This window comes from Colossoma macropomum, unplaced genomic scaffold (genome assembly GCF_904425465.1).
Source record: "Colossoma macropomum unplaced genomic scaffold, Colossoma_macropomum, whole genome shotgun sequence".
In the NCBI taxonomy this organism is placed as follows: Eukaryota; Metazoa; Chordata; class Actinopteri; order Characiformes; family Serrasalmidae; genus Colossoma; species Colossoma macropomum.
Window position 1 is genome coordinate 31677291 of NW_023494786.1, and position 27555 is coordinate 31704845.

Sequence of the window (27555 nt, forward strand, 5' to 3'; positions counted from 1 at the left end):
ATGCTGCAAAAACAGAGCTGGACACAGTTGTTGGCTGTGAATCGGTTCACAGAAAAGAACCGATTCAAAAGAATCGGTTCGTTGGCGAGTAGGACGCCGCCAACGCCAAGTATATCAAGTTTACCAGAGTGCGCGTGCCGCTCCTCGTGATGTTCACTGAAACGAAGCGTACGTGCAGCAGTCCAGTACGAGTGAAACTTCCCATCACTTTGTTATGCAGCTTTATAATGACTGTGCAGTGTTGATCACGTAGACCCAGTGCAGCAGACACAGGCGTGTGGAACACAGTCCAGTGGCTCCTAAAACACATTACAACTTCCAACTTTTAACTCAAAGGGGAGTTCCACCGATTTTTAAACATTTCTCCATAATTCAGTGTTTGAGAGTCATGCAGAGTGGTTTGGTGTGAAATGGTTGATTGTAGAGGCTCATTTCTTTACAGTGGTGGTGATAGGAACCAGGGGTCGCCATGACTACAACACAAATATAGACATTTTATTTACTATCCAAAACCACCAGAGAACCTACACGAGTGGAAAATCTGAAATAATAAGTTTTCTTTGGGGACTATTTTGCCTCACAACACCCTGCACTCGTTGACACTGTCCTTGGGGCAGTGCCCCTCCTGTCACTGGGGTGGGACCCTAAAGGGTACATCTCAGTACCTTTAGTCAGGGAACATAACTGAACCATAATCCACTGAAATGATATGTTCTAAGCTGTACTGACTCCACACACCCCGTCTCGTCTCCAGGCTTTTATTTTACTGTTCTGTTTTAAAACATTCGGTTATGAAAAGGTACAAATACGAACTTTTCACCTGGAAAAACTTATTTAAGGTTCACAATCAGACCTTAAATCCACTGTTGCACCTTTGAGGGAACATTTACATTATTTGTACCTCGATGAACAAGAAATGTACCTGAACAGAACCTTTATTTCTAACATTGTGAATGTATCCCTCCACCATGTATGGATTAAAATAAATAGATTAAAATATTTTTTTAACCAAAACATCTCTCAAACCTATCATAAAACAGTGTCTCAGACATCAGGCAGTGAATTCATAAACATTTCATGTAGTAACTTTCTGTGAGGGAGCTTTTAGAGGTGGACGTCTGGTTCCTATCACCACCACTGTGAACAGTTCTGACTGTAAGTTTCTCTAGAGCAGAGCGTTTCACACCAAACCACTCTGAACGACTCTGTTTACATCTTAACCATTTAATTATGCAGAAATTTTGGGCACGTTTAGGCATGTCTGCATATTTAGGGGTTAGGAATACTGTGTTATATAAACGTTCACAACAGCATTGCCCAACAAAACTGTCTCTTAGTCCTTCTTGTATTGTACAGGCTGAGAGTTTCAACTTAAAGGGCCAAAAAGATTAAAAACTGAATTAAAAAATAAATTAAACACTAAAACACACTAAAACAGTGTCAAAGTTTCAAAATGAACTGTTCACTCTGCAGTTCATAATGCCTATATATGGAAACGGAGCTGCAAAAAACAACCTGATTTTAATTCATTGTTTTTGTGATGTCACAAATGTGATGCCTGCACATTTACATACATCCACATATTCAGCATACAGCAGTTTAGCCCCACCCATTCATTGAAGTCATGAGGTGTCTTTGAGACTGCTTCCCAAACGAGGCTTATAGCTGGGCAGCCAATCAGAACAGAGCTCATTTACATACATCAGTCTTAAAGGCACAGTAACAAAAAACAGCCTTTTAGATACTACGGCATAAAGAGAGGCTGGAAACACTTATTATGGCTGTTGGGGAAAGAAACCAAGAAAAACGCAGCATATTGGCCCTTTAATTATTTTTTTACTTTATTTAGCCAGGGTAAACACACTGAGATTAAAAATCTATTTTGCAAGTGAGCCAAGAAGGCAGGACACAACAACCAAAAGGACAATAAGCAAAGAAACAACACTGACAAAATCAAATCAGAATCGAAATCAAATTAAAAACAGCAAACAGAACAATGCAATTCATAAACAGTTACAACCCCATTTCCAAAAAAGTTGGGACGCTGTGCAGAATGTAAATAAAACAAAATACAATGATGTGCAAATCATTTAAACCCTATGTTTAATTGAAAATAGTACAAAGACACCATATCAAATGTTGAAAACTGAGAAATTTTATTGTTTTTTGAAAAATATTTGCCAATTTTGAATTTGATGCCAACAACACATTCCAAAAAAGTTTGGACAGGGGAACAAAAGGCTGGTAAAGTTGTGTAATGCTAAAAAAACACCTGGTGGATGATTAGCAACAGGTCAGTAACATGATTGGGTATAAAATGAGCATCTCAGAGAGTCTTTCAGAAGTAAAGATGAGGAGGGTTCACCACTCTGTGAAAGACTGCACCATCAAATAGTGCAACAATTCAAGAATAACGTTTATCAACATAAAATAGCAAAGAACGTTTGCTTTTCATCATCTACAGTACATAATATCATTAAAAGATTCAGAGAATCTGGAGAAATCTCTGTATGCAAGGGACAAGGCCAAAAACCAGTATTTGCTGGCCGTGATCTTTGGGCCCTCAGACAGCACTGCATTAAAAACAGACATGAAAGTCTTGCTTATTTCAGCAAAACAATGCCAAACCACATTCTGCATGTATTACAGCAGCACGGCTCTGTATTAACCCAAAAGGACCCATGGTGATATATGTGTCACAAACACTTTAAAAGGTCTGGAAAGGTCCTTATACAGCTTTATCCTTCACTTTATCCTCTTAATGTCCCTAAGTGACATATACTGAACTTCCTGGATGCAGTCATATGACAATTTGTGGATTTGTGTTCATGTGACCTCATTAACAAAATGGTGGTGTGCTTGGTTAGTGCATGAGACCAAACCAGCTAATTTTCCAAGTGTGTTATTTGTTTCTACAGGTATGTCCCAACCTATTTAACAGGTTTAATGCTTTAATAACATGTTATATGTTACATATAACCCATTCTGACCCCATTTCTAGATTAAAATAATGAAATATATGTTACGAAATTGTGTTGTGACATATATGTTACATCGGGATTTTAAATGTAAAATAGTTACAGAAGACGCCATGTGACCTCTTTGTCACAATAAGAAAAATACTAATTATCTGCTCAATTAATTTGACTGATTCTATTGTTTTGTATCATTATATTTTTTTTGTTGTTCAATTTAAGGCATACTTAAACAAATGTAAACATAAAAATAATGTCAAATCAATTAAATTAGTAATAAAATGTAATATGAAATATTTTTTGCATATCAATACTGAAATTACACCTTGGCTTTAGCTGAGATGCTTTACTTGGTAAACAAAACAAACAAACAAAATTTCTACTGTCCTATGTTGACTCTATTTCAAGGTAATATTATTTACTTGTAATATAAATACCAAGAACTGATACAGTCTTCAGGACACACTCAAGATCATCAATGGAGATGACAGTGAGTTTTAGGGATGTGAAGATATCTCAGACGAAGAACCTGAAGACCCTGATTACACTCCCAGCAACAAAAACTTGGAGAGTGATGAGTCAAGTGGGTCTAATGATTGACAGTAGTGAATCAAAGGATTTAGATGGTGTGCCTCAACCAAACATGAAGCCCTGACAGCAAAATAGAACCATCCAAGGAAAAAAAAATTCTTGGAGAAAGAAACCTTTTGAAATCCCAGAGTGAACATTCAAAGGAAAGTGTCACATCCCCAGACAGTACTCCATACTGTACTTCATACTTAAGAAAATTCATAACAACAGAAATAGTTCAGTTCAGAATAGACCTCTTTGATGCATGTGTCGCAAGGTACAAAGACCACATGAGGTCATGAAGGTAGCACCTGTTTTAGCAAACCATCATGTTAGGCCTTGTTATAGCATGGTTGATGTACCACCATTACTGTAGACTACTTGGTATCCAAAAGCTACTGAAACAAATGAGCTTCCAAGCAGAGGTTGCCACTAGCCTGATTCTTGTGCGGTCATAAAGAGGTCGCCCATCCCTTAACACCATACCTCCAGCACCACCACAACCCAAGAGAGTTCATGTTGGAGTTCCAGATGATGTTCACACCGACCAGGTTGCACACTGGCCAGTGAGGAATTGTTTCAAGCATTACCATTTGGCTTTGACCAAATTACCAGATGAAAGGACTAATAACGATAGCTCGAACAAAATAATGCAAACATTTTGTTTCTCACCAATTATTTAATTCTGAACATTTTTTGTTCTATGTACCCATTCTCTAAAATTCACTACATGAGTCTTTTTCAAGTTTTCTGCAGCTACAGTTGCTTGTTGTGAATATCTTCAATATGAGGTAGCCTTATTTATTTTGTACATTTTACACATTTAGGTGTTGTAAAGCAAATCTCAAAAAGAATTTGTTGTTAGGCTTAACCAGCAGTGTTGTGGAAATGCAAATAAAAAGGCAAATCTGTATTATTAGCCAAAAAAACTAAAGCACATTTCTATTTAAATACGGGATATATTTACCATAAATGCCCGATGTAACATATGTGTAACATTACAGAATTTTAACAGTAGAAGGTAGAATTTCAAAAAACAATTCAGAAATGTGTTCCATGTGGTCTAATTTGTCTGTTCTATATCCCACATAATTTTCCTTTAGGGTGAACTGGGTCTGGGTTCTTATGGGTTAAAAGAGTCTGGATGCTAAACTGACCTGCCTGCAGTCCAGACCTGTCACCACTGAAACGTTTGGCGTATTATGAAATGAAAAATATGACAAATGAGCCCCTGAACTGATGTGCAGCTGAAATCCTGTATCAAACAAGAACAGGAAAACGTTTCACTTTCTAAACTCCAGCAGTGTCTCCTCAGTTCTCAAACACTTACAGAGTGTAGTTAAAAGAGGAGGTGATGAAACACAGTGGTAAACAGGCCCCCGTCCCAACTTTTTTGGAACGTGTTGTTGGCATCAAAGTCAAAATGGGCAGATATTTTTCAAAAAACACTAAAATTTTTCAGTTTCAACATTTGATATGTTCTCTTTGTCGTATTTTCCTTTAAAAATATGGTTTACATGATTTTCACATCATTGCGTCCTATTTTTATTTACATTCTGCACAGCGTCCCAACTTTTTTGGAAATGGGGTTGTATCTTAAAATCAGCCAAGGAGATAAACTGCTCCAATTTCAATTGTTTCTGCAGACCATTCCACACTGACGGAGCGCAGTAACTAAAAGCTGCCTTTCCGTGTTCAGACTGTGCTGCCAGAACGTAGAACTGAACAAAGCTATTAGACTTACTTGCTGATAAGAATGCAGATGAAAATGAATGAAGCTGAACAATATTTGCTTTGTAGACACAAATTATCCAATTAAGTTATTTGTCTAACGCTGGAGTGATTTGTGAATCACTCCCAGGTCTCATGCGCTGCACACACCCCCTGCAGATTGAGGGGTCAGTGAATCCAGCACGTGGCCTGGATAAGGTGTCCAAAAGTGTGAGTCATCTTACAGGCCTGTTGTGAAAGATGAGACGCGCTGCTGTGTGGAATGCAGGTCCTGTTTAGCTTCATTCCAGAATTCATTCCAAACACTGGCACGTATTTCAGGATGTGCAGCCAGAGTATAGAACCAACTTAGAGCGCTCAGAGAACGTGAACTACAGTTAAAATGGGGGGAAACTGAACACAGAGTATATCGTCACGGTCCAAGGAAACAAATGCATCTCCGTTTTTTTATTCTCACTTAATTTGAGCAGCTGCCCTGTTCACTGTGGGGGGATTCGATGCTGAATGGGCCAATAGAGATGCTCTAAATCTTTACATTAACTTACATTGAAGGTAAAGAGTGTTTTTGTCCTCTCCTGTAAACTCACCATTATAGAGATACTCATTTTACACTGGACAGCAATGAAATCTTAACTTTGAATGCTTGAAAATGTACATATAACATATTCATTCTTACTAAAGTCGGTTCTTCCAGGGTTCTTCAGCAAAGAAATTGGTTCTATATAGAACCATGAACACTCAAGAACCCTTTGCATGATTAAATGTTTTTTTTCAGATTGATAGAGACTGCTCTGTATATGGTTCTTTATAGAACTTTTTTGAAAAAGGGTTCTATAAAGCACCAAAAAGGGTTCTTTAATTGTTGTAAGGTTCACATTGTAACAGTACACACTTAAAAATGATGGTTCTTCAAGGGTTCTTTAGTAAAGAAAATGGGTCTGTATAGAACCATGAACATTCAAAGAATTCTATATAGCACCAAAAAGGGTTCCTCTATTGTTACAATAGGGTCCTTCTATTGTTTCACAAAGGGTTCTTCTATTATTTCACAAAGGTTCCATATAGAACTATCTACAGTACATTTTCCATCACTCTGAAGAACACTTTCACCATGCAGAGAACCCTTTAATCATGGAAAGGGTTCTTTGAGTGTTCATGGTTCTATATAGAACCATTTTGTTTACTAAAGAACCCTGGTTTTTGCATGCTGAAATGGTTCTTCAGATTAATGGAGAATGTGTTGTTCATGGTTCTATATAGAACCTCTTTAAAAATGGTTCTATGTAGCACCAAAAAGTGTTCTGCTATAGTTACGATATCAAGCTTGTTGCAATAGCAGGACCCTTTTTGGTGCTATATAGAACCACATGCAACACATTCTCCATCAATCTGAAGAACCATTTCACCATGCAAAGAACCCTTTAAGCAAGCCCCTTTTGGTGCTACATAGAATCCTTTTCTTTACTAAAGAACCCTTGTAGAACCATCTTTATTAAGTGTAGCAAAAGCCAAAGCCATAAATACCAGTACACAAGGTTCATGCAGTCCGATGCTGAGTGGAACAGTTCTGTTTATTTGAAATACGTCTTGTGTCACTGCTATCATAGCATTATGTAATAGCAGGGGCTTCTATCCTGGGAGTCAAGAGCAGTGCATACCACTTTCGAATTCCCAGGCAAAGAGAGGGTCCTGAAATATTTTTAATCTCAAAAAGGGTCTCACTGTGAAACAGGTTAAGAACCCCTGTGTTATAGCACCGCAGTGTGATATACACTTATTGACAATACAGCAAAACAACAAAACCTTTTTAGTTCATTGCAAAAATGCATTAGACAAATATGCACTGCAGTAACACTGACGTGGTGGTGGTGTGTTAGTGTGTGTTGTGCTGGTCTGAGTGGATCAGACACAGCAGTGTCACTGCTGGACTGAGAATAGTCCACCAACCAAAAATATCCAGCCAACAGCGTCCTGTGGGCAGCGTCCTGTGACCACTGATGAAGGACTAGAGGATGACCAACACAAACTGTGCAGCAGCAGATGAGCTATCGTCTCTGACTTTACATCTACAAGGTGGACCGACAAGGTAGGAGTGTCTAATAGAGTGGACAGTGAGTGGACACAGTGTTTAAAAACTGCAGCGGCACTGCTGTGTCTGATCCACTCAGACCAGCACAACACACACTAACACACCACCACCACGTCAGTGTTACTGCAGTGCTGAGAATGATCCACCACCCAAATAGTACCTGCTCTGTGAGGGTCCATGGGGGTCCTGACCACTGAAGAACAGGGTGAAAGGGGGCTAACAAAGTATCAGAGAAACAGATGGACTACAGTCTGTAACTGTAGAACTACAAAGTGCACCTATATAGTAAGTGGAGCTGATAAAATGGACAATGAGCGTAGAAACAAGGAGGTGGTCAGAATGTTATGCCTGACCGGTGTATCTGACATACAGAAAGCTTTTACACTAGAAGATATTAAAGATACACCGTTCAATTTTCCCCTTTAAAAAAAACTTTCCTTCCATCACACAGTTGTTGTTTAAGCATTTCATGCTGGTGGAGGACACCTAGTGGCCAGAAGTGGTAGCTACACTGTGTAATTTTTGCTGTGTAAGCTAATATTTTAAAAACTATTTACTCTTCATGCACAATGGATATAATACTGAATACAAAACTATGACCTGATACATCACTACAGTTATGTGCCTCCTACTTGTTGCATTTCAAAAACAAACATAAAACAAGCTTAGAAATGTGTTGCCACACATTTCTGTTTTAAGTGATTAGTTTAAAATATGTTGTTTACAAAAGAAACCTATCTGGCATGTTTCATGTTACCCACAGCTGCAGGTTAAATATAGTTGAACACAGCCCACCTAATAGGGGAATCTAGTGGTGGGATCTGGCAACCCCCGCTGTCCTGTGCAATGTACTAGCCTCCATTTACATGAGTGGTGTACTGCACGTATCAGGCAACACTCCTCACCCACACACAGGGAGGGATGTGGAGAGTTTCAGGAGTGTTTATCATCTGCTTCATCGTGATTCATCAGTATTAATGTGTCACATTCACTAAACAACTGCAGCAGGACTGCTTGCTGCGTCCAGCACCTCTCAACACCAGGGTCATCTCATCTCTTTATGGTCTAAATTATGCAGAACCTCTAAATGTTTTCTATCCAAAATTTTGTATTCAGCTGCTCCTTCTGAAATGAAGGTGTTAATGGTGAGTTTGTGCTGCAGTAACAGCCTCTACTCCTCTGGGAAGGCTTTACACTAGATGTTGGAACATTGCTGTGAGGATTTGATTGAGCATTTAGTAAGGACAGGTACTGATGTTGGATGATCAGTTCTGGATCATCTCCATCACTCCAGAGAACACAGTTCCACTGCTCCACAGCCCAGTGCTGAGGGTCTTTATACCCTTCTAGCCCACGCTTGGCATTGGTGGCTCATGTGTGGCCACTCAGCAGCATCCTATCCAAAGTGCCACTCATGAATGTCTTCTGGGTCAGTTAGACACTAGAGGGCACTCCTGAGCAAATCCAAAATGAATGGGCTCCTATGGGGCTTTGTACAAAACCATTGTTTGTAAATGATCAGTCATGATTTTTTGTAGAGAATTGCATTAATTTTGAGTAATGCTAACCAATCAGCACTCAGTAGCAGTAATGCCAACCAATCAGCACTCAGCAGCAGTAATGCCAACCAATCAGCACTCAATAGCAGTGATGCCAACCAATCAGCACTCAGTAGCAGTAATGCTAACCAATCAGCACTCAGTAGCAGTAATGCCAACCAATCAGCACTCAGTAGCAGTAATGCCAACCAATCAGAACTCAGTAGCAGTGATGCCAACCAATCAGCACTCATTAGCAGTAATGCTAACCAATCAGCACTCAGTAGCAGTAATGCCAACCAATCAGCACTCAGTAGCGGTGATGCCAACCAATCAGAACTCAGTAGCAGTAATGCTAACCAATCAGAACTCAGCAGCAGTAATGCTAACCAATCAGCACTCAGTAGCAGTAATGCCAACCAATCAGCACTCAGTAGCATTGATGCCAACCAATCAGAACTTAGTAGCAGTAATGCTAACCAATCAGCACTCAGTAGCAGTAATGCCAACATTCAGCACTCAGCAGCAGTAATGCCAACCAATCAGCACTCAGCAGCAGTAATGCCAACCAATCAGAACTCAGTAGCAGTGATGCCAACCTATTAGCACTCAGTAGCAGTAATTCTAACCAATCAGCACTCGTTAGTAGTAATGCTAACCAATCAGCACTCAGTAGCAGTAATGCCAACCAATCAGCACTCAGTAGCAGTGATGCCAACCAATCAGAACTCAGTAGCAGTAATGCTAACCAATCAGAACTCAGCAGCAGTAATGCTAACCAATCAGCACTCAGTAGCAGTAATGCCAACCAATCAGCACTCAGTAGCATTGATGCCAACCAATCAGAACTTAGTAGCAGTAATGCTAACCATCAGCACTCAGTAGCAGTAATGCCAACATTCAGCACTCAGCAGCAGTAATGCCAACCAATCAGCACTCAGCAGCAGTAATGCCAACCAATCAGAACTCAATAGCAGTGATGCCAACCTATTAGCACTCAGTAGCAGTAATTCTAACCAATCAGCACTCGTTAGCAGTAATGCCAACCAATCAGCACTCAGCAGCAGTAATGGTAACCAATCAGCACTCAGTAGCAGTGATGCCAACCAATCAGAACTCAGCAGCAGTAATTCTAACCAATCAGCACTCAGTAGCAGTAATGCCAACCAATCAGCACTCAGTAGCAGTAATGCCAACCAATCAGCACTCAGTAGCAGTAATTTTAATCAATCAGCACTCAGTAGCAGTGATGCCAACCAATCAGCACTCAGTAGCAGTAATGCCAAAAATTTGCTTTTTAAAAATGTAAAATTTTACAACTTTTACTTTCCAAAATTAAAAGAAACAAAAATGGTAAGAAACAAGTTTAATTTTTGATTTTTGATGTTCAGCTCCATTTGACCCCGTTCATGTTGGTCTACCAAGGATGTTATAAAGGAGGAGTCAGGTCATTTGTTGGAAACGATGAATGGGAAAGCTTGTAACACTAAACATGTCGTCTGTTTATGAAGAAAGTCACACCATTCAACAAAAACAGCTAGTCGGCTTGCTGGTTACGCTGCAGGCAGGAAAACCCCTCTACATGGATTCAGCTGTGGAGATCTGCACAAGCTCAGCCAGAACAACCAGAAAAACATGTATTTTCTGTGTTATTTGAGCAAAACGCTTCAGCCATTTACAAAGTTTTCATCAGATCTTGGCTTTTTTTAGAGGTTAGCTTTCTTCTCTAGTGAGGGCAGAATCCAGTTATAAAAAGACCATGTAAGCCTGTTGAAGAGAGTCTGTTAGCAGCAAACAGTGATGTTTGACTGACAGTTTGTCATCTAGTTGCATTTTATGGGCTGAGATTTCACCACATTGTCCTTTGTCATGCATTGTGTTTGTTCATCCTTGTATGAGTTTCCATTTTTGGCTTTTGTTATGTTTGCTTTTGTTTTTCTTTGTGGATTTTTTAGTTTAACTCCCTAATGGGAATTTCAGAAAGATGGTTTAACAAACTTTAAACTCAACTTTGAAGTCTGAGTCTCTCCTCGGCAAGTCATATCTAGAGATCCCGGTTCCAGAGCAACAGATCAGTGTTTACGTTTAGATCGGTCAATCCTGAGTAGGTCAATCCTATAAGAACATTCACGGTTAACTATAAAAAGCCACCTTCAAAGGAGCACCGATAACAGGGTTCACCGTGGATATGAATGATAAAAAAGACCACTGGAGCTTGAAATGTTCATGTCTGCATGTTCAAACTATGAGCATGAATTTAGATGCAAAAGTAACAGCAGCGTCTGAAAAGGAACAGAATTTGGCCTGGCAAAAAACTGCAGACTGAGTTAAAATTAAATTTCCAAAATGTGATAGATAGATATTTGATAGACATGTTGTTTTTTTTTAAATGATGCACTTAATCTATATGCAATTCAAGTGGGATCAATAAAAATGAAGCATTAGAACATGACGTTTTACATATAACTACTTAATGTTCAAAAAAAATAAAAATAAAATAAAACCCAAATACATGACAGGCATTTATGCTACCCTTCCTTGACTATTCTCACTTGTTTTCCCTCTCTACCTCAGGGTGCATGTTGTCAGCGAGACTAGCCATCTTACTTCCAGCAGTTAGACAGTTCAATACATGGACAGGGCCTTTAAATACCTATAGCCCCTCCCAGTGGACTAAACCAACATTACATTCAGGTATTCTTAAGGCAAAATAGTCACATTTCAGTTCACAATACAAGCATATTCAGCATTTAGTTCAAGTATATAAACCGGTCAGGCATAACATTATGACCACCTCCTTGTTTCTACACTCATTGTCCATTTTATCAGCTCCACTTACTATATAGGTGCACTTTGTAGTTCTACAGTTACAGACTGTAGTCCATCTGTTTCTCTGATACTTTGTTAGTTGTTAATGAGAAGCGACTTCAGCTTCGTGACTTTTTAGTGTTTGTCAGTTTCCCAGTGCAGATTAAACATATCAGGAAACCAGCTGGAGTGATTATAAACGCAAATGCAAAAGTCCATTCGTCTCCAAATTATCGATGTTCATCTTAAATCTCTAGGAAAGATTGTTATTTGTGTTGCTATGGTGACCAGCAGTCTGCGCGTCAATCTGCTGGTCACCATGCATTAGTAGTTATAATCTACATTAACTCCAGAGTTTAAGACCGTTTACTGTTAAACTGTGTTGAATGATCAGCAGAGCTTTATTTTACTGTAAAGGAGGATTATTTTATTTTTACCTACATATCTGATTCAGCTGTGGAGCCACAACAGGGCAGTAAAAGAGCCGCATGCAGCTCCAGAGCCACATGGGTGAAAGTGCAGGAATGTAGCAGTTAATGTGAGACCCCTACCATCTCTGTGGTCAGCTACATGCAGGTGATGCTCCTCATCAGCATATATTTGGGGTATGGCAGGGTGTCGCTCTCATCTGGCAATATTTTCAATACCACACATGCAATTATAATGTTGCATGCCCTCTCTGGGGTTATCCTGACCCCCCACAGGCACTGGAGCCGGACCGTGAGGATCCTTACAGCCATTTCAACTCCTGCTCTAGTTCTGCAGTGGGCCAGGCTGTAGCGTGACTCTGGTCCAGAATCAGGGTATGGTGTCGTCAGATAAGGCAGGCAGGGATACCCTCTGTCTGTGAGGAGAACACCGTCATATTGGAGTTGCAGTGGTTCAAAATGATGCAACAATACACTGATTGGGAAACCATACTCCTAGCAGAAGTGCCACAGGCCTACCCTAAACAAGTTTGTTGTGTAGTGTTAGACTCCTGAAAAATCCAGGAATCATGCCCTTACAACAAAGACGTTAATTCAAGTGTGCTATAAGTAAACTTCCTTTAAACTAAAAATAAGTGAGTATGCTTCAGTTTAATTTTATGTACTTATCAGAAATATACTAAACAAAATGAACTTAAGTGTACTTGGCTTATACTGACAAGTACACAGAAAAGTCTACGTATATTTGGCCTGTCCTTGTAATGAATGTTTTGATTGAGATATAAAGTATGAGTAAGTATTCCTGCCGTACACATACAGTTTAAGTGTATTTGGTGGGTGGTTTGGGGTGGAATAGCTCAGAGTAGATAGATAGATAGATAGATAGATAGATAGATAGATAGACAGACAGACAGACAGACAGACAGACAGATAGATAGATAGATAGATAGATAGATAGATAGATAGATAGATAGATAGATAGATAGATAGATAGATAGATAGATAGACAGACAGAGCAGAGAGAGAGAGAGACAGAGACAGATAGATAGATAGATAGATAGATAGATAGATAGATAGATAGATAGATAGACAGACACAGCAGAGAGAGAGAGAGAGAGAGACAGAGACAGATAGATAGATAGACAGACAGATAGACAGACAGACAGATAGAACTTTATTGATGCCGGAGGGAAATTGCAGTGTTTCAGTAGCAAGACATATAATTGCTATAAACTATACTAAGCAGAAAAATAGAAAATAGAAATAAAAACAGACATAAGTTAAAGTATAAGAGAAATAAAGTATATCTATTTGCATATTTACACAGCATATGAGACAGATTTGTTGTATTTACAGGAGAGCAGGCACTGAGTGGTATGAGGTATGAGTATAAACATATCTAGGAGATGCAGCAGTATTACAGTAGAGTGCGCAGTGAGAGTCAGTACAGTAGCGGTTATGATATATTGCACAGTGTGTATTAACAGGAGAGGTGATACAGTGATGTGGTTCAGCTCAGTTCAGGCAGCAGGAGATCAGTACCGCCTCCGCAGTAAGGAGACTCGCTGTAGAGCCGTATATCAGTGGGTAAGAAAGATCTCACACTGCGTTCTTTAACACAGCGCAGCTGTAACAGTCTGACCTGAATGCGCTTCTCTGTTTATCCAGTGTAGCATGCAGGGGGCGTGAGGGGTTGTCCAAGATGGCTAACAGCTTGTTGAGTGTCCTCTGTTCTGCTAACAAAGTACATTTGTGGAACTGAACCTGATGTGTTATGTAATTTGTAGAGAAGTGCAACCTGTTTGTGGGCAGCCAGGGACTGATTTCGGAGATTCTGCATGACATGTCCATTTTATCAGCTCCACTTACTATATAGGTGCACTTTGTAGTTCTACAGTTACAGACTGTAGTCCATCTGTTTCTCTGATACTTTGTTAGCCCCCTTTTACCCTGTTCTTCAGTGGTCAGGACCCCCATGGACCCTCACAGAGCAGGAACTATTTGGGTGGTGGATCATTCTCAGCACTGCAGTAACACTGACGTGGTGGTGGTGTGTTAGTGTGTGTTGTGCTGGTCTGAGTGGATCAGACACAGCAGTGCTGCTGGAGTTTTTAAACACTGTGTCCACTCACTGTCCACTCTATTAGACACTCCTACCTTGTCAGTCCACCTTGTAGATGTAAAGTCAGAGACGATAGCTCATCTGCTGCTGCACAGTTTGTGTTGGTCATCCTCTAGTCCTTCATCAGTGGTCACGGGACGCTGCCCACAGGACGCTGTTGGCTGGATATTTCTGGTTGGTGGACTATTCTCAGTCCAGCAGTGACACTCAGGTGTTTAAACACTGCTGATAAAATGAACAATGAGCGTAGAAACAAGGTCGGTGTATACTATAAAACTATTATATGCAGAATATTACTAAATAATGTATATATATATATATATAGATATATATATATATATATATATATATATATGCAAAGAACAGCTTTGTTTACAGAGGAGTTACTGTAATACAGTAGGGAGATCTGTTGGTTTCAGTTTGAGTGTAAAGTGCGAGGTGTTCACTGCAGTTAAAGAAGGCTACAGCTTTGGCTTTTCTGTCAGCATGTCTGCTTGTGCTGGTTTTGATGGTCCTGAATCTTCTACAGGAGGGCAGTAGCTAGAAGAGGTGATGTCCAGGATGAGAGGGGTCAGCTGTTGTTTTGCTGGTGCTTTTCATCACTCTGCTGTTGTAAATGTCCTGTAGTGCTGGCAGAAACATCCATGATCCTCTCTGCTGTCCTGATTATGCGCTGGAGTTTGGCTCATATTTGTGAGCTGGAGGAGCCAAACCAGATGGTTATGGATGAGGATGACCAACACAAACTGTGCAGCAGCAGATGAGCCATCACCTCTGACTCTACATCTACAAGGTGGGCCAACAAGGAAGGAGTGTCTAATAGAGTGGACAGTGAGTGGACACAGTGTTTAAAAAATGCCAGCAGCACTGCTGTGTCTGATCCACTCGCACCAGCGCAACAGCTGCTGATAAAATAGACAGTAAGAGTAGATACAAGGAGGTGGTTATAATGAAGTGGCCGGTTGGTGTTTGTGTTCTCTCTGCTCTGCTTCTGCACTGCTCAATGCAGACATCTTGGCAACATGGCCGGGGTTGCCAGGTCTCCTGGATAAGCATTTTGTGCTAAGACAATAATTATTTATCAGTGATGTTTTTCCATCATCTTTCTCATTAAAATGCAAAAATATGTATAAATAATAAGAACACAAAAGATTCCAGCAATCAAGCAAATAAATAAATAATAATAATAATAATAATAATAATAATAATAATAATAATAATAATGAAAATAATCCAGTGTCACAGCCATACATGCAATGTCTCCACAGGCTGGTTTGTATAATTCAAAATGCACACGGTAGGTGTTTCTGATAAAATGGCCAATGAGTGCATAAACAAATTAGATTTACCTAATAACCGGGTAATGTAGAGATGTGAGTATTGAATAGCTTAAGAAATGTAACACCTTGTACTGCAGGTTCATTAATCAGTAATTAACTATTAACTATGACTTACATCGACTATGAAACTGCTGTGTAAGACCTGTACCTATGAGAGTGAGGAATTAAAGTGGGGACCCACATAGAGACCCTTAGAGTTTAAGATTTTTTAGATTTAGATTTTTGATTTTTAGATTTTGTAGGGCCAGTAAAATAACAACTCATAAACAGTCCAAAATGCCTTTGCCAGATTTTTTCAGACAAAAACAGTTTTTATTTTGCTCAGAAAGATAATAAATTCATAAAAAAATGCTTAAATTGATCAGTTGATTAAAAATAAAATGAAAGAATAAAACAAAGTCATGTAGGATTTAATGAGATTGTACCATAGTAGATATACACTATATGGCCAAAAGTATGTGGACACGCCTCCTAATTATTGAGTTCAGGTGTTTCAGCCACATCTATTGCTAACAGGTGTATAAAATCAAGAACATAGCCTTGCAGTCTCCATAGACAACCCCTGGCAGTAGACTGGGTCATAATAAAAGAGCTCAGTTACTTTAAACATGGCACTGTCAGTGCAAAGTTCTTCCCTGCTAGATCTGCCCCAGCCAATTGTGAGTGCTATTACTGTGTAATAGTATTGTGAATATTACTGATGAAGCTGTTATGGTTGTAAAGGGGGCCGACTCCATATTAATGCTTATAGCTTTCGAGCTGGATGTCCAACAAGCTCTTACAAGTGTGATGGTCAGTGTCTGCATACTTTTGGCCATGTAGTGGATAGCTAGTCACAGCAAATCACTTAAAATCAATAATGAAATAATACTGAAATAAATTGATAGACAGGATGTGATCTCTTTCAAAAGCACTGCAAAGTCTACATTGCGAAGACGAGGTGGCCACTGAAAGTGTTTCGTTTGTTTCCATCTGTATAAACCCTGCAATTTTCCCAGAGCCTCAGGTACACTTCATCTCCTTTATTCAAGAGGAGACAGGCTGACCCCGCCCCAGTGTCCTCCGTGTCCGTCCCCGGAGGGTTATCGGTCACTGAGAGGACATGAACACCGTTTTTCAGCAGAGCAACTCCAGTTCCAACCTGTGAGGCTGAACTTGAGTTGTCATACGTGTTGAAGACGGTAAAGCTGAAGAAATAGACTCCTTTCACAGGGGCAGTGAAGATACCTGCAGAGGATACAGTTAATACTGAATTACTGTTCACATAAACAAACGGTCAGAGACTGTCCAAACAACTGAACTGAGCCGTGTGGATCAGGATTGAGAGACGCAGGTGCACAGATATATAATGGAAGAGCAGGTATGTAATAGAACAGCAGATACAGAATAGAACTGCATTTCATTAATATATAATGAACAGTAGAAGCTTACAGTACCTGAACTTGGGCAATATGCATTGCCGATGTTGGTGAAAGCGTTTATGTAAGGCAGGTTGAACACATCATTCCATCCAATGAATTTTTGACCACTTTCTAGGTTCGAAAGTGTGGCTGAAAATGACACTTTTGGCTCATCTTTAAAAAAAAAGGAAGAGGAAATTGATAACATGATATTTAAATATTAGAAGGAAATGAGTGATTCATAAATGTGACTTGTGCAGAATGACGATGACTAAAGACAGTGATTAAGAAATCCATTATACTCCTTATAGCAGAAGATTACAAAAGATTGGACGATGATTTACAATTTCAGAAAAAAGCTCTAAATGAATCATACTACACTCAGAAATAAAGGTACTAAACTGTCTCTGGGGCAGTTCCCCTCCTGTCACTGGGGTGGTTCCCTCATGGGTCCATCTCAGTACCTTTAGTCAAGGAACATAACTGAACCATAATCCACTGAAATGATATGTTCTAAGCTGTACTGACTCCACACACCCCGTCTCGTCTCCAGGCTTTTATTTTACTGTTCTGTTTAAAACATTCGGTTATGAAAAGGTACAAATACGAACTTTTCACCTGGAAAAACGTATTTAAGATACACAACTGGACCTTAAAACCACTGTTGTACCTTTGAGGGAACATTTACACTGTTTGTACCTTGATGAACGAAAAATGTACCTGAACAGAACCTTCATTACTAACAGTGTACCATTGACTTAATTCATGTATTACACTTAAAATGGACTGAACTACAGTCTCCTCTGAAAGTATTGGAATGGCAAGGCCAGTTATTTTGTTTTTGCTGTACTGTGAAGATTTTGTCTTTGAGATTACAAGAAATATAAGATGATAGATCAGAACTGCAGCTTTCATGATAAACTAACAGGCACTAGAGAGACTTTCCCACAATGGTAGTAGCATCACTGTCTGTTTCTCAAGTTATGGCTGGGGACAGCCTTTAAATGGCCTGGGGAAATACATACCTGCCAGTATAACATGTACAGTCTCTTTAAGCTGCGCTCAAGCAATGCGTTCAGGTGTGTAGCTCCGCCGTGCAGTAGTAAGAAAGTTTGCGCTGTAACACGACAGACCACTGAACCATGCTCTCATTTCACTTTTATTTCTGTTAGTGATGCGTTACGGGGCTTTGGAACTGGTTCTTAAATCATGTATGAACAGTCAAGTGAAGCCATGAGACCTAGTTTGTGTGATCTGCTAGTCCAGGGGTCACAACCCAAATGTTAAGAAGAGCCATTTTGTCCTTTCAACAAAAATCAAACCACCTTGAGAGCCACAACATTATATGTCCATTTTACCATCTGGGCTGTAAATATGTCTCAGTATGTGCTGATATGCTAGTGTAGGCTAAAAACACAAGATAAACAAAAATGCAGACCTGCTTTGCTCTGCTTTAAGCTTTAGCTCAGCTTTAGCCGCTTTTCTCGCATCTCCAGCAGGAAACTCTCCCTCAAAAGTTGAACAGTTTCTTGTAAAACGTCCCTCAACATTTGACTTTTTACGAGGCTGAAGTTACTTCTCATTCACCAGATTCTTGTTTAAATTTCCAATCCACCTTAAATGGTGCCAGAAGTGCCAGAATGTAACTGTGGCACCATTTAAGGTGAAAAGAGAGGATTGAAACAAGAAGCTGGCGAATGAGAAACTGACTTCAGCCTCGCGACTTTTTAGTGTTTGACAGTTTCTCGTTGCAGATTAAATGTATCAGGAAACCAGCTGGAGTGATTATAAAGGCAAATAAGTCTGTTTGTCTCTAAATTATCAATGTCTTAAATCTTTCTCTTTGCCGTTTCGTTAGCTACTAGCTAGCCGAGATTGCTGTCTGCACTGCTATGTGACCAGCAGTCTGCGTGCCAACCTTCAGGGTTAAAGGGTGAATTAGCAGTTCAACTCCAGCGTTTAAGACCATTTACTGGTAAAACTAACAGTAAATGGTCTTACTGTTGAGTGATCAGCAGAGCTTTAAGGAGGATTATTATATTTTTACCTAAATATCTGATTTTGCTGTGGAGCCGCAACAGGACAGTAAAATAGCCGCGTGTTGCCGACCCCTGGACTAGTATAGTAAACCAACTGGTTGGAATACCATCAATGTGTGTGCGAGTCACTGGTTTGTATTTGCTCAGTGTGCTTTGTGCTTCATCAGCCTGGGTTACATTGCCAAAGACCTCCATTGTCCAGGCTGGAGTTAAGGTTCGAAGCTGGAAGGACTCTGGATACCAACTGAATACTCCTCCCTCACCCCTCCCTTTCCAAGCGTGCAGTACAACCTACGGTGCCCGTTTTTCGCTACTTTCACAGTGAGGATTCACCCTCTATTGATTTTGCTCATGCTAAATAATAAGTCTGATCTTCTATTTGTCAAAATTTGGGTTCTCAAACTTTTCATAACACAAAACGGTCAGCCAGCACCAGCAGCAACCACAGATTCTTCTTTCTACGTTTTCCAGCCAGAGCTACAGCACCATCAAATTCAAGCAGCCACTTTAATGTAACAATTCGAAAGACGCACTTCAGAGCCAGTGTTTGGTTTGTCCATTCTGAGCTACAGTAAAAAAAACATGGCAGCACAACATGACGGCCTCTCTTGGAAGTAGAGCTGCTCCATACGTAGATGTGGAGGGCTCATTCTTAGCTAACAAATGTAGCTTATAAATTTAGAAGCCAAATGACTTCATAGGTCTACAGAAACATTCTTTCTGCCAGTTTACAGAGAAATGCTTCAAATATATTTGGGAGGAACTTTGTCATTCAGCAAGACAATGACCTGAAACACACTGCCACACAAGAAAGGACTTCACCAGGTGCAAAAAGCATGCGACATTGCCACATGAGAAGTCTTAAAATGGTTTAAATTAAAATCCTTGCGAGGTTAAACCTTTTTTTGGTGTGTGTTTACCGCATTAAATGATTGGAGTTTTTTTTATTCTGTATTAGCCATGTATTATAGGGGGCCCTAACTGAAACTGAACTAAAAGAGTTGCGTAGGCCCTTTAAGAGCTCTGCTGGAAAAGGGGGGAGGAGTCACTGGGACAGGTGACTGGAACCAGGAAGAGGAAGGAAAGAAAAAGTTTGGCCATGTGGAAGTGAGAGGGGGTGATGTGTTTGGGGTGAGAGGAGCAGTACAACCCAAAGCCTACCACTCAACCTGGGAAACTTTGGATTTGTTGTGACTTTGGGTTTTGGACTTTGTGGACTTTCAGAGTTGATGGACACTGGGCACTTATTGTGTATATAGGGATTGTGTCTGTGTTTGTTCCACTGATTTTTTCAATATAACTTCATCGGATTTTTGTCTCTCCTGTTTGGGCCTATTTGCAATCTCCTCTACTCTTATGCCTGGAGTGTATTATCCTCGGACTTCAGTAACTGTTTTCTTGGTTGAGATTTACAAGGGGATTGTTACAAGCGGAAGGTCTGGCCAAGTCGATCACCAGACCTTAACTCAACTGAGCATTTCACCACCTGAAGAGGAAACTGAAGGAACCCCCCCAAAACAAACATCAACTGAAAGAAGTCACAGTAAAAGCCTGAAAAAGCATCACAAAAGAAGAATGCAACAGTTTGCTGAAGTCAGTGGGTCTTCAGCTTTAATGCAGTTATTGCAAGGCAAGAGATATGCAACCAAACATTAAGTGTTATTTACTTTCATTTACTTTAAGACTATCTGTTCCTACATTTGCTCACCTAAATTTGGGGGGTCTGCCACCCGAGGGGCCATGCTCTAAGGTATGTAACCCATCTAGATGTGAATATCAGGAAATATAAGCTGAAATTCTGATCTATATTCTCATATTCATGTTTTGACCCCTCAAACCCAAATGTCTTCAGTGTAGAGCAAGAACAAAGAAACACTTATGCAGAGGAGACTGTATATAACATACCTCCCTTTGTTTTCAGCCCATCCACCTGCTGTTCAACTGAGTGCAGGTCCTGTTTGGAGGCAGCTGATGCAATCTTGGAGTCCAAATCTGATGAAAATCCAAATGAGACAGTTCTGATTTATACTGTGTTTCATATTATAAAAAGAAATGTAGGTACATTCAGTCATATATGGATTATTCTACAGAATTAGTTCAAACTGAGATTCCACATGGGCAGATAAACACAGGGCAGTAATAGAGATTAGAACAGGCTGAACATACATGAATTCATTATTTATAGGGTACTTTCTACTGGGAGGTGTCTGTCCCAAACACTGATCTCTGAATTTACACTATTAAAACTAATACTTGCATTTTTTCTAAGGTGTACAATACAATACAACACAACAGGCAGTGCATATTTCTCACGTACACCGTCTTTCTTACCACTGCTGTGCTGTTGGATCCCCTGCACCTGTTGAAGGACTGACTGTTGTTTGGAGACGTAAACTCCCAGCTCCGTCTTCAAAGCTTAGAAAGTTCACATTAGCAGGAAACAAGAAAAGATCATTACAGAAACTCTTTAAGCTCAGGAATCATTTAGACAGCGATGCAGTGATCGTGCGTTTTTATGGTCAGCACCAGTTCGAATTTCCTATTTCAATGTGGGCTAAACCAGCACATGAAACACTACATTTCCAGCATTTTCTATTAGCCAACATCAAACATAAATAACATATTTACTGGTATTTTAAAAGTGCACTATATAATATGGTTGGTGATGGATGTTTCGAATAAATAATCTTTATTTTCTGATAATGTTAACGAGTAGTGTTTACTAACCAAAGAATAGTAATCTTCACACTGTAAAATAGGCCTTAGCTTCAAAGCCTGTTTGTAAAAGGGGCCTCCTGAAGCTTGTTAGGATCTGCTGTGTGAGCAAGAAGAACTGCCCTTGAGATAAGAACCAGCCCTGGAACAGGTGAACTTACAATGCAACCAGTCAAAAGCTGATGTCCTTGGGTACTGGAACGTTCTGGTACAGCTAAGATAAGATATTTTTAAAAAACATATTTCATGTATGATTCGAAATAAGGGTTCCTAAGTGCAGATGTGACAGTTCCCATGTACATGTAAGGTTTGGAGATAATGGGAACTAAGACGGTATAGAATTCCATAGAAACAGGATATAAAAGTGGGTGTTTTTGACGTGTTCTTTGCATTGTGGTTGTCCGGGAACCATCTTGCCATCCAAGCTCAATAAAGCAGGCCTTTTCCTTCCTTCCACAAGAACTCAGCGGCTGACATTGGTTAGAACTGAAAGAAGTAGCATTAAAAGGTTAAGATATGGTGAGCGTGTGCTGCTGTGAGTCGCTCTGTAAAGCCTGAAATAATCATGTAAGTCAGAGGTGTCAGATTGGGAGTTTTTATACCACGCTGTATGTCTTTACATATTAACGTCACATGGACTGCCTCAAAAAAGGTCCGGCTTGATGTTCAGGTCTCAAATTATCTCAAAAATCAACATTATACTGATGAAGATACGATGACAATAGTAGATAATTCACTCACATCCTCAGAGGATGTGTCCCTCACCTAGTTTTACCTGAGCTCTCTTTGAATACACAAAATCCCCAAAACGTACATATTGTATCTTTAAATTCTTAAAGAAAAAACTTCTATTTATTGGCGGTCCTGCGGGGATCCTGACCATTGGAGAACAGGCTAACAAAGTATCAGAGAAACAGATGGACTACAGTCTGTAACTGTAGAACTACAAAGTGCACCTATATAGTAAGTGGAGCTGATAAAATGGACAGTGTTGGTATATATATAGAGGCGTGGTCATGGGGAAGGTCTGAGCCACTCTGGCTTGAAAGCTGAGGAGAATCTAAGGGCCACACAAATGTGCATACAGAAGTTTGGGTGCCACTGATCAAAGTTTTAATTAATTAAAAAACGTTTTGGTGATTTTCTGAGCAGGCCTAATTGCTGTCTATAGTTGATGTAGAAAATTATATAGAAATTATATTTAAATTAACATAATATACACATACAGAAAATGATGTTTTATTAAATGTGCAGAAAGTCAATATACAGCTCTCGCTGTTCATTATGAAGACCTAACCAAAGATATGAGTAATGTTTACCTTTGTTTTCCGTTTTGAGGTTTTCCAGCTGTGTTTTAACGGACTTTAACTGCTTGAAGACGTCCATCAGAGCTTCAGTCAAAACCTCAACGTCGTCATCAGCAGCAGCTCGGACATTCCGCCCACTGACCACACCCTGTAATGAAATTAACTCTCCTTTCATCTACAGATCAAAAACATAGCTTTTATTGGCGGCTATTATTACTGTCATGATTATGATTTATCTAATATGCCTGTTGGGACACTTTCTAAATGCAATAAAAACAGGAATCTGTGAATTTGTTAACTCTTGAAGCTTTATTTTCAAAATATACACTTTGTAAATATTTTTGTAAATAAAAATATAAACAAATTTTGAACTTGATGCCTGCAACACACTCAAAAAGTTTGGGCCTGAGCTCATCTCAGACGTGCGTAAGGCCGGTGGAAATGTGTGCTGTGGTCAGATGAGCCCACGTTTCAGCTTCTTTCTGGGAAAAACAAATGTTGAGTTCTTCATACCAACAACGAAAGGGACCATCCAGACTTTTATCAGTGAAAGGTACAAAAGCCAACATCTGTCATGGTTGGGGGCATCGGTGTCCACAGCATGGGTGACTTGCATATATGTGGAGGTACCGTTGATGCGGAGGTGTATACTGGGATTTTAGAGAGACACATGCAGCCATCAAGATGACGCCGTTTCCCTGCTTATTTCAGCAAGACAGCACCAGGCCTCATTCTGCACATTCTACAACTGCATGGCTTCATAGACACAGAGTGAGTGTGCTTGACTGACCTGCCTGCAGTCCAGATCTGTCTCTCATTGAAAATGTACAGATCATCATGAAGAGGAGATTCAGATGATGACTAAGGACTGTTGAGCTGCTGAGGACTTGTATCAAGTAAGAAAGGGCAAAAATTCCACTTGCAAAACTGCAACAATCAGTATCCTCAGTTCCCAAGTGAATAATGTGATTCTTGTTTTTATTGCTTTTTTCAAAATGTCCCAACTTTTCTGGGAATGGGGTTTGTATAGAATTATGGAATAACACCAATGACACCAACAAGAGTGATAATATCTAATTTAAATCACCTTTTTTACAGAATTGTTTACAAAATTGTACTTGAATGACGATTGAATGATGATGATGATAATACTTACCAGAGCTGCTGGGCTCAATAACCAGGCCAGTACAGCCGCCCCCTGCAGCACCACCTTCACCATCATCTCTGCACAGTGTGTGAGCTTCTCCTCTCTGCACGTACAGTCAGAAATGCAGTGTTCAGAACTGCCGTCTTCTCTGTTCTTCTTACTTTTATTTTCTGACAAGAACACTGAGATGTAGTTTTACATATTCGCCTAAAGCTTCACTGGAGCACTGCTAGAACTGCCCTGCACACCCAACAGTAGTAGATATGGAGTTTAATACAGAGTGGAGAAGATTAAAGTGGTAAAGAGTTAAAGTGTAAAGTGGGGGTCCAAAAGTCTGAGACCACTTTGAAAATCTAGGGTTGTTTTTATTTAATCCTGAAAATACAGAACAGATTTTATTCATTTTGCAGCTTTTGATACCATTGACCAAAAAAATCTAATACACTACCTTGGATACTGGGTCGGCCTCTCAGGCACAGTTTTAGCATAGTACCAATCATATTTAATGCTTAGACAATTCTTGGTTTCACTGGGAAATCATTCAATGAAGAGATTTAACATTTTTGTGGAGTCCCACAGGGTTTAGTTTTAGGGCCTTTGCTTTTCTATTTGTACATGCTACCTCTAAGTGATGTCATTAGGAAACATCATCTACATTTCCATAGCTATGCTGAAGGCATGTAATTATACATTTCCATTCCTTCTGATATTCAAGACTCCATAGACAGACTAACCAGCTGTGCGTCAGATATTTCTCAGTGGATGTTGCAAAATGTTCTACAATTAAATCATGAATAACTGAAATACTGATCGTACAGAAACTCAGAGAAAAATGATTTATGAGATATTCAACTTTTTAGCCTCATATACCAATCCTGAAGTATGAAACCTGGGTGTGATCTTAGACTCTGAGCTCTGATTTATCCCGCATGTAAACGCAGTCACTAAAGTAGCTTCTTATCATTACAGAACAATTGATAAAGTTCAGCCTTTTCTCTCTCTCTCAGAGAGAAACTTGTTCATGCATTTGTTAAAAGCAGAGTTGATCACTGTAATGATCTTCTTACTGAACTTCCGGAAAAACTAATACATTCCTTACAACTCGTAAGAAATGCAGCAGCATCCTAACAAAAACAGAACAGAGAGATCAGATCACTCCTGTTTTAAAATAACTGCACTGGCTGCCTGTATCATTCAGGATAGATGCTACTCGTTTTTAAGGCTCTAAATGACTTTAAAGCTCTGCTTACATCACAGGGTGTTTGTCTGTTTATGTTCCAGCATGTGATCTAAGATCTGTAGATACTGACCTTCTGCAAACACCTTCAGTAAAATACAGAAAACATGGAGAGACTCTTTCAGTTATTCTGCTGTGGAGCTCAGTTCACCTTTTATTAGACAGACAAGCTCAGAGCTCACTTTGAAGAAGCATCTGAAAACGCATCTCTTCAACTCATTTCATTAAAATTGTACGTCTCTTCGATATTTCTTTTTAACTTTATCTGGCATTGTCTGTTGTAAAACATCATCAGGCTTCTGTAAAGCAATTTGAGCTGCACAAACAAAGATAAGCATATTATTATTATTATTATTATTATTATTGTTATTATTATTGTTATTATTTTATTTTGTTGTTGTTGTTTTTTTTGTTTTACACATTCACCCAAAGCATCACTGGAGCACTGCTAGAACTGCCCTGCACACCCAACAGTAGTAGATATGGAGTTTAATACAGAGCGGAGAAGATTAAAGTGTTAAAGAGTTAAAGTGGACGTCTTACCGTCTAAAGCGTGGGTCAGTGAAGAGTGAAGCAGCTCCTCAGGTCACTGTGAGAGTGCAGTGCAGAGTCAGAGTGGTAAACTGATAAAGGTCCTCACACAAAGCTGTGTCATCCCTAAACAACAGCTTTATTTCCTGCCGTTAATATTTCACCACATATGAACGCAGAGCATCTCCACAGGCGTCTGTGCTCATCATTAAACCACCTTAAACTCCACTGAGATTCAAATCATTTGACATTACAACAGACTGTGTCCATTTAATAATGTACACAGCTCCAATACAGTTACACCCACTCAGACCCCATCCAGCTCTTCATTAAGGTGGTGCAGGCTTGTGGACGTGGATCACAATTGATTAATAAGTGCTAATCTTGAATGTTTAGACTGAAGATCCACCACCATATGCAAAAGTTTGGGTGCATGTTATTGTTGATTTTCTAAGAGCAAATAAAAGCACACTTTAATGCACATTTAGTGCTTATTTACTGAATTTAACTTAACATAAAATGTGAATGATTTGGGTGACTATTCGCTTCTAGTGTTTGTTAGCTACATTAGCCTCATAGCTCCAGTGCTAAACTGAGCCGTTCCAATGAAAAACATATTAACTATTCCACACTTTTTTGATTATCAGTTATTTTGATTTCTGTTTCACTTTGTATAAACGTTTACATTAAAAAAGCCAAACTATGCTTTATTTACATTATAGTGACCCCTTTATTTTACAATCAGGGCATCAAACAATGCCATACCACACTTATATGATTACGTTATTTCATTCATCATTAAATGTTCACAGTGTAATTTTTAAAAATAATATAAAGAAAAACATAATTAAAAACATGAAAGGGGGAGTTTGTGAACGGACATTAAGTTGGCTTAAAAAATCCAGCTACTAACACTGGAAATTTGAATTTCATAAAGTGAAGTAGCTTGATCACTGTAGAGTGTGTTAAAGCTGTAGTACCTTAAATCCACTGTTACATTAAATACACTGGTACCACTAGTACTGAGTGTTCCTTGTCTGTAAGCCATACCACACTTATATGATTACAAAAATGTCACATAAACTGTTTTTCGTTGCAAGGGCTGAATTAACAAGGAACAATTTGTACCCCAAACATATCTTGGCTGATCGATTAGTGCAGTGCATGTCTAAACCTGCATTTCAGTATCTGGTTATCACTTTTTAACTTTATTTTTTATTTTACTTGATAAGGGACTTTTTCTTGTATTATGGCTGTTTGAAGGTTGTTTTCCCTTCATCACTTAACGTTACTGTAACTGTACCAGTTTTAGCTTGATCATTATTAAGCAACGACTAAAAAGAGGAAGAAAGAGAAAGCAGAACGTGACTGGGCAAAGATGATATAAAACCAAAATATTGCAGATACATATAATTGTCATAAGGCCTTGTATCTGCTGATGGTAACTTCACAGGAGAAGGAAAATTGGTAACACTTTCTATGAATGTCACCTTTGTAAGCATCTATATACACATTCATAACATGTTGTAATGCATTCATAAGACATTATAAACATAGCTATAAATATTTATAAAAATG

The 27555-nt window shown here is 39.3% G+C and overlaps 1 protein-coding gene across 1 annotated transcript; it reads right to left on the minus strand.

Annotated features, from left to right (window-relative positions):
* Positions 1-16126: 16126 nt before the first annotated feature.
* On the minus strand, positions 16127-26137 carry LOC118804720 (cerebellin-2-like). Its single transcript, XM_036565337.1, has 7 exons — positions 25990-26137; positions 24219-24312; positions 23075-23210; positions 21372-21455; positions 20946-21032; positions 17038-17175; positions 16127-16828 (listed from the first exon to the last, which is right to left on the minus strand). The coding sequence occupies exons 2-7, from the start codon at positions 24282-24284 to the stop codon at positions 16524-16526; spliced, it is 816 nt and encodes a 271-aa protein (XP_036421230.1). The 5' UTR covers positions 24285-24312; positions 25990-26137; the 3' UTR covers positions 16127-16523.
* Positions 26138-27555: the final 1418 nt, after the last annotated feature.

Bases quoted from the DNA above. Each gene is read 5' to 3' on its own strand.
- LOC118804720 (XM_036565337.1), bottom strand. From the start codon at position 24,284: ATGATGGTGAAGGTGGTGCTGCAGGGGGCGGCTGTACTGGCCTGGTTA. The intron at 21,033-21,371 runs GTAAGAAAGACG...GATTTTCATCAG, and splicing joins GATCCAACAGCACAGCAGTG to ATTTGGACTCCAAGATTGCA. The intron at 16,829-17,037 runs GTACTGTAAGCT...TATCCTCTGCAG, and splicing joins TGCATATTGCCCAAGTTCAG to GTATCTTCACTGCCCCTGTG.